This window comes from Pyrenophora tritici-repentis, chromosome 8, assembly GCF_003171515.1.
Source record: "Pyrenophora tritici-repentis strain M4 chromosome 8, whole genome shotgun sequence".
Lineage (NCBI taxonomy): Eukaryota > Fungi > Ascomycota > Dothideomycetes > Pleosporales > Pleosporaceae > Pyrenophora > Pyrenophora tritici-repentis.
Genome location: NC_089397.1, coordinates 623,871 through 640,104, shown reverse-complemented (window position 1 = coordinate 640,104; position 16,234 = coordinate 623,871). Strand labels below are relative to the sequence as shown.

The following is a 16,234-nucleotide window of genomic DNA, read 5'->3' as shown; positions in this document are numbered from 1 at the left end:
GTGAACATATGCTCCATCTAGTACATCTGATCCCGTCTTCAACTTACTAGTCTTTAGTACAAATTAAACAAGTCTTGGTTGTTCGCAAGCAAGGTGTACCTCCTGGTGATGGAAGAAATGGAAACTCAGTATTCTCAGCGTTAATTTGGTCACACTTACTATTTTTCATTGTAAGGTTATACAGTAGCGCGAGAAACCAGCGCAGTAAATTCACGAACAGCAAGAGCAATCTTTTGATATCGTGTACTTAAGAGACATAGTTTTATCAGCAGTTCAAATGGCAAAAACGCCAATCATGTCCATCCAGTCTCATCAATCATATACCGTCATGCCACCAGCAACCTCACCCACTACTCATCGCCTTCCACTCTCAGTGTACTTCTCCAACCCAACATGCTCGTTAATCCAATCCAACACAACCTGATGCCACATCAACCCATTCTCCGGCTTGAGGACCCAATGGTTCTCATCCGGGAAAGTCAGAAACTGGCTCTCCACCCCCTTACACTGCAGCACATTGAAGGCGGCTAGTCCCTCACTGATAGTCAGCCTGTAGTCGAGTTCGGAATGAATAATAAGATGAGGCGTTGCCCAGTTCTCTGTGAACTTGGAAGGATCCCACTTGTCCCAGCTCTCAGGGTTCTTCCAAAGTGTGCCGCCGATGTCGTGGAATGGGAAGTAGAGTTCTTCGGACGCCATTTGGCCAGTCATGCTGAAGACACCGTCGTGAGTTACCAAGGCTTTGAATTCGCGGCCAAGAGGGTGGCCTTGAATCCAGTTCATCATGTAGCCACCGTATGAGGCGCCGAGTGCCACAGCGCGAGTAGTGTCGACGTAATTAACATGTGATTTGATGTAGTCGAATCCTAGCACAAGGTCCTCGTAGGGAAGACCACCCCATTGATGTTGGATGGCGTCGGTGAAGGCTTGGCCGTAAGAGGTACTTCCGGTAGGGTTTGGACATATAACGACATAGCCTTGCTCTGCAAATACCGCTGGGTTCCATCGTGTGCTCCAACCATCTGTCCAGGCACCTTGTGGTCCTCCATGTACAAGATACGCGAGTGGGTACGTCTTATCTTCTGAGAAATCGCTAGGCTTCACAACCCATGCATGAACCTTCGTATCAGGGGCCGCACCGTCCCAATGAATCTCGTCAACCTGGTTACGCGACAGGCCAAAAGTAGAGCCTGAGCGCGTGTTCGAAGAAATGTACTTAGTTGTCAGATTGTCAGCGTCTGAGTCGTATGGTCGGTCATCAATGGGAAAGGTGTACAAAACCCCACCATCGGGATGAGCGCTTAGAGGTAGAAGCGAGTACAAGGAGTTCTCGATCAAACTGTTTGAAGAGAGAAATAGGTCGCCATTCTTGAGGACTTGCACTGAGCCGATAGTCCCACCTTTCACGAGCAGCGAAGGCAAAGGTTGTTCCTCGGGTCCAGGCTTGGGGGGTCCAGCGCTGTACAAGTTTCCTCTACCATGTTCCTCCGCAGTGAAGTACAGTTTCCAGTCATCAGGGCTCCAGGATATCGACTGTGGGCTCCGATCCCACCTTCCTTTGCCATCTTGAGAAGCATATAGCGGAGTGAGTTGCGATGGTTTCGTGTAGTCGTGCATGATGAAGGCTTGATTCTTGTCCGACTCGTAGCCGTCAGTCTTCATTGACAGGAAGGCGACCATACTGCCTGAGTTTGACCACACTGGAGATGTGCTAGCGCCTTCGAAGCCTTCAATCGTTGCCTTTTGAATCTCCGGGATATCTTTCGAATGCAGATCATCCCAGAAGCTCTCAGAAGCGGAAACGTAAATGTTAGTCTTGGTATGTGTAGCAGGGTTAACGTCTGGATCCTTGGACGTGAAGACAAGACCATGCCTTGAGATATCGAAATGATCCTTGCCACCAAAAGGCTCAATTGGGCTCTCGAGAGGCGTTCCTTTCAGTGCATTCTTTGGTTCATGTTGCAACACGAACACGTTGCAGTCGGAAGTCTTCTTCTGGCGTAGCTTGCCGAGCCATATCGCGTTGCGGTTCTCCGTAACGTAGTGATCCCAATGTCGGACGAAACCGGATTTGTACAGCTTCCCAGACGTATGCGGTTTTTCAGCCTTCTCGGGATTAAGGAGCGTGCCATCAGGCTTTGCTTTGCCAACGACCGCGAACGCAAAGTGGCCACTGCCGAGGTCGTAGATCTTCAAATCGTTGACGGGTCCTTGAATGGTACCTGCCGTATGTTTACTAGCGACGAGTCAATGTATAGGTCTCTAATTCTCGTCAGAGGAAATGTATACCTCTGTTCGAACTTCCGAGGAGAGCCGACGACAAGATCTGTGGTACCATCATCGTTCGACTTCAGCAACAACACCGTCTCATCATCAAGCCAAGTAGGCTCGCTGTACGACTTATCATCCGTCACAAGACCACTCTGCTGGCTCGCAACATCCAAAACACGAATCTCTTTCTTTGTTATATGTTCTGAGAAGCTGTATGTCGACACCGCATACAATATCTTGGACGCATCGGAGTTTGGGGCGCCCTCGGACCGGCGAGGCGCAGAAAGAAGCACTTCTGGAGTGAACTTGGCAGCTCTAATCGTCATGGCAGCGGTGGCAGGAATGAAATCTTCGGAAATGTTGCTGACCTCGTGGAGTGTCATGCAAAAGGGTTGTACTGTAAGGAAGGAGCAACGTGGTACACGTTTGTCACTAGGCGGATGTCGTTGCCCTGGTTCCCGAGGCCGCAGGAAGCTACCCCACCGACTAGCGGCACTCGTCGTGTCATCATTCGCCAAAGTCTGGTGACCCCTCCCCGATTCGATGACTCTGATCGTCACACCGACCGCGACACTCCCGTTGGTTCCCTAGCTGCAGCTTTACCAGTACTTTTGCGGTGTACATATTAAGTCTAATTTTAAAAACTCTAAAAATCCAGTCCAAGGACGTTCAGTCCTGTGGCGCAGTGGTAGCGCGCCGTTCTTATAAGATTCGTCAGACTCTTATGACCTCATCCAGGTTATGCGGATGCCGTGGGTTCGAAGTAAGATTCTCCCACATCGATGCTTTGTTCGATCTCCTTTACTAACATTCTTTCCAGCCCCACCAGGACTAGACCTTGTTCTCTTTTTTTGCTCTTTTTTATTTATAAACTTCTTATAGAAGTTTAGCATTTTTATCTTCTTAGGTTAATTAAGGAGCTAAGTATCTGTTAGCAACAGGATGCATGGTAGCTACGGCTATCGCAGGGTTTCTTTTTACAGTTTCTGCACTACTGGCACTACCGGCACACATGCATGTAAACTGCATCTACTCTTTGGTTATCGTTACTTTACAGAAAGAAGACACGCATAGAACTAACGCATGTATGGCAAGATATAATAAGCACTAATATATTGCAATTAGACATATGTAAGACCAAAGTCCTCTACCAAGAAGCGAGTAGTAACGTTACTCGGCTGTGAAGAATTCTGCTTAATCGAAAAGATAAAAAACAATAAACGCTCCATGGTATACGCTCGTGCTGTCCTCAAAACATAACCAGATAAGAAAAACTAGGTTCCAGTCCAAACCAAGTGCCCCAGGACTGTAACAATAAGACCAGAATCATAACGTCGTTAACCAACCTCCACCCACCCACCATCGTTCCAATCCAAATCTATATCCTTCCAAACCCATAGCATTGCCCATCCCTTCCACCTATTTTCACTTTTTTTTCATTTCTCAGTCCCCCTCCCTATCCTGACCGACACATTTACTTCCAAATCTGCCACTTCTTCTTTTGTTTCGGCACAACAAAACTATCCTGACTATTCTGCTCCTCCTTCCCACTATAACTCCTACCATCCTCATCATCATCTTCGTCACCAAGGCTATCAGAGCTATCCTCGCCGCCCTGATACCTGCCTGTACCAAGATATCTAGCGCCGGCGCCCACGCTGCCGTTGCGTTGGGGGTACGCCGGATACGCGGCGGCGGTGCGGTCGTAGCCGCTTCGTTGGGGTTGAGCGTAGTCTGCGCGTTGGACGGGTTTCTCGTTGTATTCTGGGTCGACGGCTTGTCGGGGGGCGGTTGCGGGGTGGACGGCGGCTGGATGAACGGCGGCGGCTGTTGCGGGATGGACTGCTGCAGGGTGAGGTTGGCCGTCGCGACCGCCGCTGCTGAAGTAGTCACCGCCTGTAATGTCTTGTCTGGGTTGGAGGCCTTGGCCGTATTTTGCGTAGGGGGATCCCGGGCCGGCTCCGACGATTGCTGGGTGAGGTGGGTAAGATTGGCGCTTTGATTTCTTGTTCACTTGTATGTCTACTTCTGGGGAAGGGAGTTGGGACTTGTGCGATGAGTTATACGATGGTTGTCTGCGGGCGGAGTTGGAGCGGGATGGAACCGCTGTCGTCGGGACCGCAAGCTGGGTTATGGGAGGATGCTGAAGCGCACTGACGTGTCGTTTCGCTGCTGCGTTTTCCCATGCTGAGGCTCTGGAGGATGTACCCGCACCCACATCCAGGCTTCGTCGTCCGTGGATTTCTGGAGCGAGATTCTGCGGCGCGCCGACCGTCGGCGTCGAACCTGATTTAGCAGCTGAGTTAGCATGGAAGCCAGAAGTGAGATGGTTATCACGAGGTGCAGGAGCAGAGGCAGAGTCGCGCCGGGTTTGTGGCCCAGCCGCCGGGATGAGTATCCTGGGTCCGACTGTGTACCTTTGGCGCGCACGCTTTTCCTCATCCTCGCTGGATACCTCTCCAAGCTCACTTCCACTCTCGCTGCCTGAAATCGAGTTCCCATCATCACCAATCGTACTCTTATGCTTGCCACCAAATGCAGCGAAGAACCCCTTGGGCTTGCGAGGTTCCTTTTCCACGACACCATCCTCTGATTCGACATAATGAAGAGCTGGCACAAGAAGCCTATATGGCATGGTGATACCTGCCGGGTCGTGTTGCGATACTTCGACATTGAGACAGATGTCGAGACCGCCTTCGAGGTTGATGAGTTCATCGTGCTTTGATGCACCCTTCTTGCTTATCACACTAGGACGGCGGTGGAAGCCCGACGGTCTATCTTGTGACATGCTGGGACGGCTTCGAGGAGAGGACATGCTCCCTGATGTGCCTGGACGGCCACCGTCGACCGAGGTACGACGACGGAAGAGAGAAGACAAAGAATTGCGACGCGAACGAGTGAGTTTCTCTGAATCAGAGCGATCCGGGGAGAACGAAGACTGCGGCTGATGGTGGTGGCCCACCTGCTCATTATCGGCCGCAGCATATGCGGGATTGTTGCGATATGACACAGGGGGACCACGACCTCGTGCAGAGGGTCTCGTCTGCTGACCACTTAACCGCCTTACCAGCTGACCAGGCGTGAAGTCAGACATGGTTCTGCCCAAGCGAGGGCCATCTGTCGGTGTCGAGGGTGGTGAGGGAGTGTCTGGAGGTGTAGAGCCCGGCTTGTACTCGCGAATGCTGCACCAGTTTCGATGTGGCAGTAGATGGTTGTTATTTCTCTTCTTTCCGTCCACGCCATGACTGAAGAGAGGTATCATGTCTTCGTCCGTGTAATGATCGAGATGATGGACCTTGTTCCGCTTGTTGATAATGTCCGCCATGATGTCAGGAGGCGGCGTGTTGACTATAGCGGAAGAAACCACGTTTGGCATATACCTGTGATCCCTGTCCTTGGGCACGTTGAGTTTCTTGTTGGTATAGAACTGACCGACAGCTGCAAGATGTACGTCGCCACCAAGAATAGTAACACGAACAGACTTTGTGGAAGCAATGTGTTGCAGCTCACGAATGAACCAGTTGCGCTCTTCCTTGTGGTGCTTGGCTGTCCAATGATCATCAAGATCATCCAAGATCTCCACGCCTCCGTCGAACTTGTTGACAAAGTTGCCTAGCAGACCAGTGCGACCGAGGGCCTTGATAGGGTCCATGATCCTACTTGTCAATAGTATCTCAAGGAAGTTCAAACGAGGGTAAGCGATGGGTACCCCAAGTAGTACTATCAGGTGCTTAGTCTCGCCCTTGATGATCTCGTCTTCTAGGCGATCGAATATGATGTCGTAAGAGTCCTCAGTGAGTATCTCGTCCCGCCGTCGCTCCGTGCGACAATCAAGGCCAAGGAAGGCCACCTGTCGACCAAGCTGCATGAAGACGCTTCTGGAGCGCTCTTTGATGTAAGGTCCTGGATTTTTTCCAAGCAGCCATGACGGCTCGGTCTTCTCGGTTTCAGCGGCCACCGACTGGTGTTGGAAGAGCATATAGTACTTGAAGGCGACTGCGCCAACGCCCGTGAAGACAGGCGTTTGCATGAAGTGGTGAGGGTAAGAACCATAGCCCTGAGATTATTAGCAGACTCCAAGGAACAGTGCAAAGTTAACTTACGTCGATGATGTCGTGATCATCCCACATGTTGACCATCGGAATTTGCGAGTTGGCCATGCCAAACATTCCCTGCGAGAACCACATCGAGTACCGATCAAGGTAGAACTGCTCCAGCTCATTCTGCATCTCCTCAGAGAATGGCTGATGGTGTTTGTGCAAGGGGTTCCTGCTCTCGGTCCATGATCGAAACAAGGTAGTCTGTCTCATTGCCGCATCGTTGTAGATTTGGTCACCTCCGCCAATCATCACATGAAAAGGGCGGGTCTGATGCGTGTTCAGCACATCGCGCCACATGGGATCAGGTCCACAGAACTGCTTGGACTCCACGCTCATGGAAAATCCATTGCAGCTGTGGAACATGATGTTCATAGATTCTCCCTTTGCAGGAACCCAGAATCCAATTGCAGGACCCTGATTGATCCTGTAGGCAATCCGTGTCTGACTGGTTCCGAGCTCGACTTCAATGTTGAAGCGCCAGAAGGTGACTCCTCTTTCAGCGTATAGACGTATACCGGGGAAGTCACGCACTTTACCGAGCTTTTCGCCGTCTCTCTTATGAATGCGGGTGGACTTAGCAGCCGAGCCATTGGTAGTACTTCGGGTCTGGGAGAAAAGGCCGGTGTCATCTTCGATACGAGATAGATCCTCGTCTTCTGGTATTTCATCGATCGGTTTGACATACAATGTCTTGCCTGTGCGCGAGACTTTGATTTGGCCTTCAACAGGATCGATGTAGGACGGGTCTAGTTGATCTTGATCGACCTCTTCTGGCGGTGGGGGCAATATGTCCATTGGCTGCTTGAACAGACGTAATGTCGGCGGCTTGACATAAGAAGAAGAGGCGTCAACAGTCACAATCATGACGCTGCCTCGCCATATCTCGCGCTCATTCCCTGGCCCTGGCCTGCTACGGTCTTTGCGAAGGCCCGTGTAGCGCAAAAGGGGTCCACACTTGAGGTACAATGGTGGGTTGAAAGCAGTCGGGGTAGGAGTGTCAGCATAGCCATCGTATGTTGGAGATGCGTGACTGCTGGAACGTCTTCGCCGCGCGGCCTTGCTCTCTTCCCACCACGCTTTGTTGCCGCTGTTGGCTGTGACTGGGGTGTTCAGATCAAGATCATCTGCGCCCAGGGTGCCAATAGGCGCATTCCTCCACTCGTCAAGCATCGGGCCAGGGGTATATGTCCGTTCTGGGTCGCTGTGATGGCTCGAGTGGCGGGAATGGCGGGAGTCGCGTTTACGAGTCTTCTCTGGATCGTGTGCCTCCAACTCCGATTCGGACTCTGAAAAAACGACGCTCTTGCGGTTGGTTTGGGGCACAGGAGGCATGAGAGGCTTTAGAGGTTTTAGTTGTCGGTTCTCAATACTCCGGGGTGTTCCCTTGTGATCAATAGAGTGTTGTTGCATTTCCATCTGCGCCGCCATGATGCCCCGACTGTCTCTTCGGCCATGGTCTTGCTTGCTGTCCGAGCCAGCAACTTCAGCACCCGCCGAGGTATCGTCTACACCTACTAAGCCAAGCCCCGCAGCAGCAGGGACTGGCTTCCTGTGTATGTTTGCCATGGCACTTCGATCGCTGTAGCTGCCACTGCCTCGTGCAACTCCAACTGGCTCTTTCCCCTTCGTGCTGGTGCTTCGCGGACTAGCGGCGTTGTTGTGCGGAAAGGCGTCGTATCCTGAAGGTACAGGTGGGCGCTTGTGGACCGTCCCAGCCTGGATGGGTTGGACTGCTACAGCCCGTGCCCCGTTAGGATCCCAGGGTTCGTTGAGGTCATAGACATAGCCGTCGTCGGATTCGAGTTCACTCATCTGCGGAGACAGGTGCAAGGCTGGCGTTCGCATTGAGACACGGTTATTGCCACTGCTTGCTTCGCTTGGAACCCTAGGAGACCTCTCTGGCACGGATGCTGCGTTGGCTGCTGCTCGTTGTTCTTCCTCCTGCTGCTGTTTTAGTGCAGCTTCTTGCTGCTGTTTAATTGCGGCTTCTTGTTGCTGTTTAATCGCGGCCTCTCGCGCCCGCCTTGCCCGCATCTCAGCCTCGGCCTTTTCTTGCGCTGCCAATTCCGCCTCGAGTATCCTCGCTCTTCTCTCTTCTTTGCTGATGTCATCTAGCTTCCCCTCTAGTTTTTGCAGTGGTGATCGGTCAGGTACAGAGGGTTTGCGACTGGAGCCGCGGCGCTCGACAGTACCTGCCAATGGCTCGACTGGTGCGTATGGTGGTGAGCGTAGTTCGTATAGTCTATCGGCGGCTGTTTGTATGGTCGCTTGCTGTCTGCTCGGGTTCAATTGGATGGCTGGATCGCGGGACCGACCAGAAGCCGTGCGCGCAGGTACTCTGACACCTTTGGCATATGGGTCTCTGTAAGACGAGGGTGGCGCACGCGGTACCTCTGGGGCAGCGGGCACACTTTCGCTCATTGCGCCTGTAGTAGGCGGTGGTATGTGTTGGCTATGTCGCCGCCTCTGGCGGTTCGAGGATCCAGAGGCGACAGGGCGTGCAGTGTTGCTGGGTATCGCATTGGACATGGTGGGCTCGGGCGGAGATATCGGGGATCCTGAAGATATGACAGTGGGCTGCGCCTCGACCGGACGGCGATAGCTGGCTCGTTTTTGCGCATGATTATCTGGTGGTGGTTGAGGGAGAGCAGGATTGACTGCTCGCGCGGCGAAAGAGCCGCTGTTCCTACGGTTGTCCATGTTGCGACGAGATCATAGCCTAAGGCTGGAGACGGTGAAGCAAGCGGGGCCTAATACCGTCTTGAGGGAATTGGGACAGAAGCTATGTCGAGTTTGAGCTATATAATGCAGGTTACACTATCACACGATTACTTAGATACAGGCCTCAATTGGTGTCATTTGTGATAGCTACCTAAGACTGGCGGTGCAGAAGTACGGTGGAGATGTTGGGATAGGGCAATGCGCGAACAAAAGTGCAACAGAGCGCTACGAGGGCGATGATGTGCAGCGCTACGAGAGCAAAGCTATGTACAAGGCAACTAGAAGAACGGTAGCGACAGGTGCAGGGTCGCGGCACATATCCGTTAGCCAGCGCATCATAGAAATCAGATGGCGGGTGGTGGCTGGCGTTCGCCTGGGTGCAGGGCAGCATCTTGGAAGCTGCTACACACCCACGGCTCCAGGCTCGCTTGTAGAGGCAGGTGCGGCAGCGGCTAGCCATCCATAAGGGGTAAGGCGCCATTTAGGCGCGAGTCCTGCATTGCTGCAGCCTGCATCCATGGTGGCTTCTTCAGACAGCGACGGTTAGACAAGGGCGTTTCACTGTGCTTGCGACTACATACGTAAACCAAAGGGGCCGTTTCTTCTCTCCACATTCACACGTCTTCATCTCCACACACACAGCAGCGCTCCCTTTCTGTCTTGCTCTTGCTCTTGCTCGTTCTCCACTTCGTGTACTCTCGGGCCGGTCTCCATTGTCCAAGTGCAACCTAAAAGACGTTCCAGAGTCCACTAATACCCTGGTTCCTCTTAACCGGGCCCCCATTTCACAATCAGCTGCGACGTACCTATCTTAGGATCCTTTCATTCAACACACCACAGTATCCTTAACTCGATCAAACAGCGCTCCTTCCTAAAACAATACTCGACGACACCCGAACACGCACGCGATATATGACCGCAGCCAGCTGCACATAGTCACTTTACTGGCGTCTTCGCCATGCGCATCCATCTCTGGGCTCTGCTGTCGGCCGCGAGCCTTGCCACGGCAGGGAGCTCCCTCCCGCCTCGCAACTACTCCAGCCACGATTATTACGCCATTCACATATCTCCTTCGACCTCCCCTGCAGAACTTGCAGCGCATCTTGGCCTGACATACGAGGGCCCGTTCGGCTCACTCGAAGATCATCATGTCTTCAAAGCCCCGAAACACGACAACGACATCGTAGACGACGCACGGCAGGAACTAAAGAGACGGCGGCGGAAACGAGAGGTTGGGTCGGAATACCATCCTTTGGACAGCGTCCGCTTCACTCAGAAGCAAAAGCTTAAGCCGCGGCACTGGAAGCGCAGTGTCATACCTCCTCGAGCAGCGCCCTCGATCAACGATGCCATCAGGGCGCAGCGGGAATTCGCAAACCTCCTGCAAATCAAGGATCCCATCTTCGAGGAGCAATGGCATCTCTTCAACGTAAAAACCCCTGGAAACGACATCAACGTCACGGGCGTGTGGACGCAGGGCATCACGGGCAAGAATGTGACCGCTTGCGTAGTTGACGATGGCTTGGATTATACTAGCAACGACTTGAAGGACAACTTCTTCGCCCAAGGTTCTCACGACTATAACGACCACGAAGACCTACCGACCCCGAAACTCTCTGACGATCGACACGGAACACGATGCGCCGGCGAAATCGCTGCAGGGAGGAACGATGCCTGTGGCGTAGGGCTCGCCTACGACGCAAAGATCTCTGGTGTTCGCATTCTCTCGGGTGATATTACCGATCTCGATGAGGCACTCGCGATAAACCACGAGATGCAAGCGAATGACATTTACTCTTGCTCCTGGGGCCCTCCTGACGACGGAAAAACGATGCAGGCACCCGGTATTCTTATTGAGAAGGCCATGGTTACCGCTGTGCAGCAAGGCCGTGGTGGAAAGGGTTCCATCTACGTTTTCGCGGCGGGCAACGGCGCTGCCAGCGACGACAACTGCAATTTTGATGGCTACACCAACAGTATCTACAGTATTACCGTCGGAGCGATCGATATGAACAATGCACATCCATACTACTCCGAGGCCTGTTCCGCGCAGCTGGTCGTTACCTACAGTAGCGGTGGCGGCGACTCTATCCACACAACAGACGTCGGCACGAACAAGTGCACTGCCCAGCATGGCGGTACATCTGCTGCTGGACCAATTGGTGTAGGAGTCTTTGCTCTAGCACTGTCGGCCCGTCCCGAGCTGACCTGGCGCGATGTGCAATGGATTACCGTCATGACAGCTATTCCTTTCGATACACCCAGCGACTGGACCAAGACATCGCTCGGCCGCATGTTCAGCCACCAGTTTGGTTATGGAAAGCTCGATGCATGGGCGGTTGTGGAAAAGGCCAAGGAATGGAAACTCGTCAAGCCTCAGGCCTGGTTCTACTCACCCTGGATGCACGTCAAACAGAAAATTCCCGAAGGCGACCAGGGTCTGGCCAGTTCCTTCGAGGTGACGGAAGAGATGCTCAAGAAAGTCAACTTTGAACGTGTCGAGCATATTACGCTTACCATGAACATAGAGCATGAGCGTCGCGGAGATCTTAGTGTCGAACTTCGGTCACCGAGCGGCATGGTTTCTCATCTCTCAACCCCACGTCGCTCTGACGAGGCTCCGTATGGCTACGTCGATTGGACCTTCATGTCAGTCGCCCACTGGGGTGAAAACGCTGTGGGCAACTGGACCGTCATCGTCAAAGACATAATGCCAAACAATCAAAAGACGGGCACTTTCACCGACTGGAAACTCCGTCTCTGGGGCGAATGCATCGACGCTTCCAAAGCCAAGCTCCGCCCCATTCCCGACGAGCACGACGACGACGATCACGACAAGATTGACAACCACCCAGCCCAGACAACGAGTGTGGCTCTTCCAAGCAGCACTGCACCTACTATGACCTCTCTTCCCTCCGACCACCCTGACCGTCCAATTAACCAGAAACCCACTCAGACTAACAGTGTTGTGCTTAGTACCACCACAGCATCTGCTACATCAAGTCCAACAGCATCTGGCACTCCACCGGAGAACTTCCTTCCCAACCCCTTCCCGTCCTTTGGTGTTTCCAAGCGCACTCAGATCTGGATCTACGGGGCCCTCGCTCTCATCCTCGCCTTTATTGCTGGTCTGGCAGCCTACTTCTTCATCGCCAGACGTAAGCGTATGAAGGATTCGCGAGACGCATATGAGTTCGAGGTCCTGGATGGCGACGAGGACCGCGACGACGCGGGTCTGCTTAGTGGCGCGGCCGCTGGTGGAAGGAAGAAGCGCGCCAAGAGGGGTGGTGAGCTATATGATGCTTTTGCTGGCGAGTCGGATGAGGATCTGCTGAGTGATGATGAGGATGATGAGGGTCCGTATAGGGATCAGGATAGGTTTAACGAAAAGTATGCTCAGGATGAGGATGAAGATGAGGAGAGTGAGGATGAAGGCAGTGGTAGTGGGGCGAGTCTTGTGGAGAAGAGACAGTAGAAATGGCTTTGGTAGTAGGAGTGTAAGAAACCTTTTTTGCGGATGGACCGGCTTGTTTTGTTGTTATAGAATGGGACTGTGCGAATCAATCATTGGGTGGTGTTGATACGTTTTATTCTGGCTCCTTGTACACGCTCTGTATGTTTTGGGGATGCTTATATTTGTATGTTCGTTTACGCCTTTGAATATAGAATCCCATCATGGTAGAGAAGCATGTGTGACGGTAAAACGGGGGTATCATATTTGCAACGAACTTTAACTTTTTTCCCATCCATCCAAACCCAAATGAAAAAGCCCGGAAAGCGAATCTACGCCACCTTCCTTCCCACGTTACCAACCCCTCTACCTACAACACTAACAACAATCTCCTCCTTCTCGCCCCCCGCCTCGCGGAACCCCCACCCACTCCCCCCGAAAACCTTTGCATCCCTTGCCAATTGTATAATCTCCTCGCTACCTAAGACATCCTTCCCCAACGCCACTCTACCCACATCTTCACTGCCCATAGCCATAAGCATAAGCACCGTAGGCGCCGCCACATTCTCCACACAACCTCCCTGCGCAATCTTCTCTAGAAGCTGGTACGCGCATTGTTTACCGATTTCGTCTGCAGGGACGCCGCCGTCGGGGGGTGAGCACACGTCTGCAGAGTATATGCAACCCGTGCTACTCTCCGCAACGAGACTAATACCGAAACCCACTGCGCCTTTTGTCTTGCTGCCTTTCTGGCCGGGCGCCGTGTTCGGTATCCAAGGCGCGGCGCTAGCGTCGGAGAAGATATAAGTGTCCGGCACGAACTTATTTAGAATACCTCTTGCGGTGAAGGTCATACGTTCGTTGTTTGTCTTGGGGACCTCGACACAATACGCAACACCTCTTATCTTCTTGACGCGACCTGGGTTGAGCAAGTGCAGAGTTTTGGGGAGTCGGACTTGGTGGTTGAAGACGAGTTGGACTTCGCCGCCTGCGGCTTTTGCACCCGAGGGCGCGGCAGAGCGCTTGAGGATGCGCAGCTCAATGTTGCGTTCTATGGCGAAGTTTTTGTACAAGGGGAGTATGGCGGTGCGGACGGTGTCGGCGGAGACGTCGCCTGTGATGGTCGACGAGGTGACGCAGCCTTCGCCCTGGAAGATTACGTTCATGTTTCCTTTGCTGAAGGGGGCGAGGATGCAGAGCGGGATTAGCCACCAGCTTACGCCCTTTTTTCTGCACTCGAGTGGTATCTCGTGTCTGATGACGCCGCCGCTTGCTCCTAGTCCCTCGGCGCTGCCTGTGATGAGGCCGGGACGGTACACCAGTGTGGTACCTGTCATGCTGAATTGGATCTGCGAGCCATTTGTTACAGCGTCCAGCAGCCGAATGAAGTTTGTCTCATGGCGGTTTAGACCAGGGTTGGTAGACGAAGAGCGGATTTGAGATATGCGCACGGGTCGACCGGTGAGAGTTGCGAGGATGAGGCGTGAGATGAGGTGTCGGTGGCCTGTAAAGCTGAGAGGCGCCTGAAGGGCTTCATCTAGGGCCATTGTGGGTGGTAGCGTTGGGAGTTGTAAAGTGTAATGTTGGAAGCGCTCGAGTTGCGATGGGAACTTTTTTTGGCCGAGCTCCAACTCCGATAAGATAACACTAGCGTGAACGCGGTGTTCGCGTGTCGTCTGTCGGTCGCGTTTGCATTGCATGAACCCTTGAGTCTTTCAAGTCTGGTACTTTCACAGTTTGTACAGAAGGGCTTCATCTACTATTTCGGCTTCTTTGTTGTGCGTTTTCACGTTGCATGGTTGTAATCAGTTGACACGTTTCCGCCCCACGTCTGCGCAATGGCAGGACTCACGAGACGTGCACCCCGGCTACTGAAGAGCATCAATGGGAAGCCGTATGCGCGCGATGAGGATCACGAGGAGCCGTTGCCGAAGAGGAGAGCGATTGAGAGTAGATCGCCAGAAAAGGAAGAAGACATACACGCCGAACCCATATCGTCCGACGAAGAACTCCCAAAACCTCCGCCGCCGAAAGAATTGAAACCCATACTTGCGCCGAAAGCCAAAGCCAAGGAGGATACAGAGCTGGAGAGACCACCAAAGAGGCCTGCCAAGAAGGGCGTAATAAGGGCGCCAGCGAGAGGAGCATATCATACTGGGCAGGCGCATAAGAAGGACGAGAATAAGGAGAATGCTTCCATTTTCTCCGCTGGGTCAGCTGGAGATGGTCCGATTCGGTGGGGAATGGAACATGTGTCGCAGAAGAACAGCAATAACAGGAAGGGGTACGGGTCAAAACCGAAGAATATACACGCACCACCTCCGAGAAAGTTCGGAAAGCCAGCGCCGAAGATTGCTGCGCCAACAAGACCGTCGCAGGAAAAGGGCATATTTCCCGATTCAGACGATGATGATAATATCTCAATGTTGGGTGAGGAGATGAACGAAGAAGAGATGGACGAACTTGGGAAAGAAGCGGGCATATGGGAGCCTGTAGAAGACCCAGAACTACTTCCGGTTCCATCTAAGAAGAAGCGCACAAGAGCCGGGGCTAGCAAATCCGCGTCTATATTTTCAAATGACGATGAGATGGAAGATAAGGAGAAACAAGCCGGGTTCTTTACTCAACTCAACACCTGGAAGACCAACCTAGAACCTGAGTCCTCACAGCCAGATTCCAGCGCACCCCAAGGGAACCTAGAAGAAGTGCATAATTACATAGACCGACTCCCCCAAATAGAAGAAGGATCACAATGCAACCTGTGTAGCCAAGCAGTCGAACAAGAAGACTACTGGGACTTCTGGAAAGGCAAAGAGAAGACGGTAAAAAACAAATCCGCATTCTGCCATGCCCACAAGAAGAAGTCAGCACAAGAAGAATACACTCAACAGGGCTATCCAGACATTGACTGGAAAGCGCTTCCTCGACGAATACGCCGCCACAAAGTAATCCTAACCAAGCTCCTCGGAAAAGATAGTTCCAGCATACACCGCGACCGCTACGAACCCCTCGCCCTAACCGGCAAAGCCGCTGCCGTTCCCTCTCGGCGAACAGACCTCCCGCAATCCGCCCAAGACACGCTCGACTCTTTCGCTCTCGACGAGCGCGCCGCATACCCGGGTTACTACGGCCCCCACGGCCGCCGCGTCATCACCGAGCACGTAATGGAAACGCTGAAATCAGAGCTGAAGAGGTCCAAAGACCGCGTTGTCCAGGCTTCCGGTATCGCGGCGTTTGTACAGGCTGTTATGGTGCCGGAAGTGGCGATACTGCTGATTATGGAGGACTGCAAGGTGGATGAGCATATGGCAGAGGGCATTAGGGAAAAGACGTATGATATGGGGTTGTTGTTGAATGAGGAGATTGAAGATGAGATAGAGAGGGCGGAGGAAGATAGTGAGGAGGAGAATGAGTATCAGGTTGCGTGAGTGCAGTACTGGTATCTGTCCGTTTTGAGCGGGATGCGGCTATGTTTTTGGAATTGGATGGCTGAGGCCTTGATGTCGTGTACTATATCTACTGCTTTCTTTCATCGTGGTCGACTTTTTACGACTTACTGTACTAGCTTGGTGGGTAGAAACGCTTTCGGATGATCGGTCGTGAGTCAGTCATGGGATACATTCCAGTCAAGCCTCTCGGAAACGGGCTTGTCTTGGCAACAGGCTGGATATAAATACGTCTGCTTCCTCGC

The 16,234-nt window shown here is 52.8% G+C and overlaps 5 protein-coding genes across 5 annotated transcripts; 2 read left to right on the top strand and 3 right to left on the bottom strand.

The window, feature by feature from the left end:
• Positions 1–354: 354 nt before the first annotated feature.
• Positions 355–2,654, bottom strand: PtrM4_136870 (DAP2, Dipeptidyl aminopeptidase-acylaminoacyl-peptidase; the record flags this gene model as incomplete). Its single annotated transcript, XM_001938250.2, has 2 exons — positions 355–2,236; positions 2,290–2,654. 2 exons carry the CDS (start codon positions 2,652–2,654, stop codon positions 355–357), a joined length of 2,247 nt encoding a protein of 748 aa, XP_001938285.1.
• Positions 2,655–3,745: 1,091 nt separating this feature from the next.
• Positions 3,746–9,071, bottom strand: PtrM4_136860 (DUF1777 multi-domain protein; the record flags this gene model as incomplete). Its single annotated transcript, XM_066109317.1, has 3 exons — positions 3,746–6,328; positions 6,375–8,183; positions 8,526–9,071. The coding sequence occupies 3 exons, from the start codon at positions 9,069–9,071 to the stop codon at positions 3,746–3,748; spliced, it is 4,938 nt and encodes a 1,645-aa protein (XP_065960239.1).
• Positions 9,072–10,050: 979 nt separating this feature from the next.
• Positions 10,051–12,593, top strand: PtrM4_136850 (KEX1 protease precursor; the record flags this gene model as incomplete). The annotated part of the gene is made up of 3 exons (XM_066109316.1): positions 10,051–11,848; positions 11,948–12,379; positions 12,586–12,593. The coding sequence occupies 3 exons, from the start codon at positions 10,051–10,053 to the stop codon at positions 12,591–12,593; spliced, it is 2,238 nt and encodes a 745-aa protein (XP_065960238.1).
• A 282-nt stretch (positions 12,594–12,875) lies between these two features.
• Positions 12,876–14,090, bottom strand: PtrM4_136840 (RCL1, RNA 3'-terminal phosphate cyclase; the record flags this gene model as incomplete). Its single annotated transcript, XM_001938253.1, has 1 exon — positions 12,876–14,090. One exon carries the CDS (start codon positions 14,088–14,090, stop codon positions 12,876–12,878), a length of 1,215 nt encoding a protein of 404 aa, XP_001938288.1.
• A 291-nt stretch (positions 14,091–14,381) lies between these two features.
• On the top strand, positions 14,382–15,971 carry PtrM4_136830 (uncharacterized protein; the record flags this gene model as incomplete). Its single annotated transcript, XM_001938254.2, has 1 exon — positions 14,382–15,971. One exon carries the CDS (start codon positions 14,382–14,384, stop codon positions 15,969–15,971), a length of 1,590 nt encoding a protein of 529 aa, XP_001938289.2.
• Between the last annotated feature and the right edge of the window lie 263 nt (positions 15,972–16,234).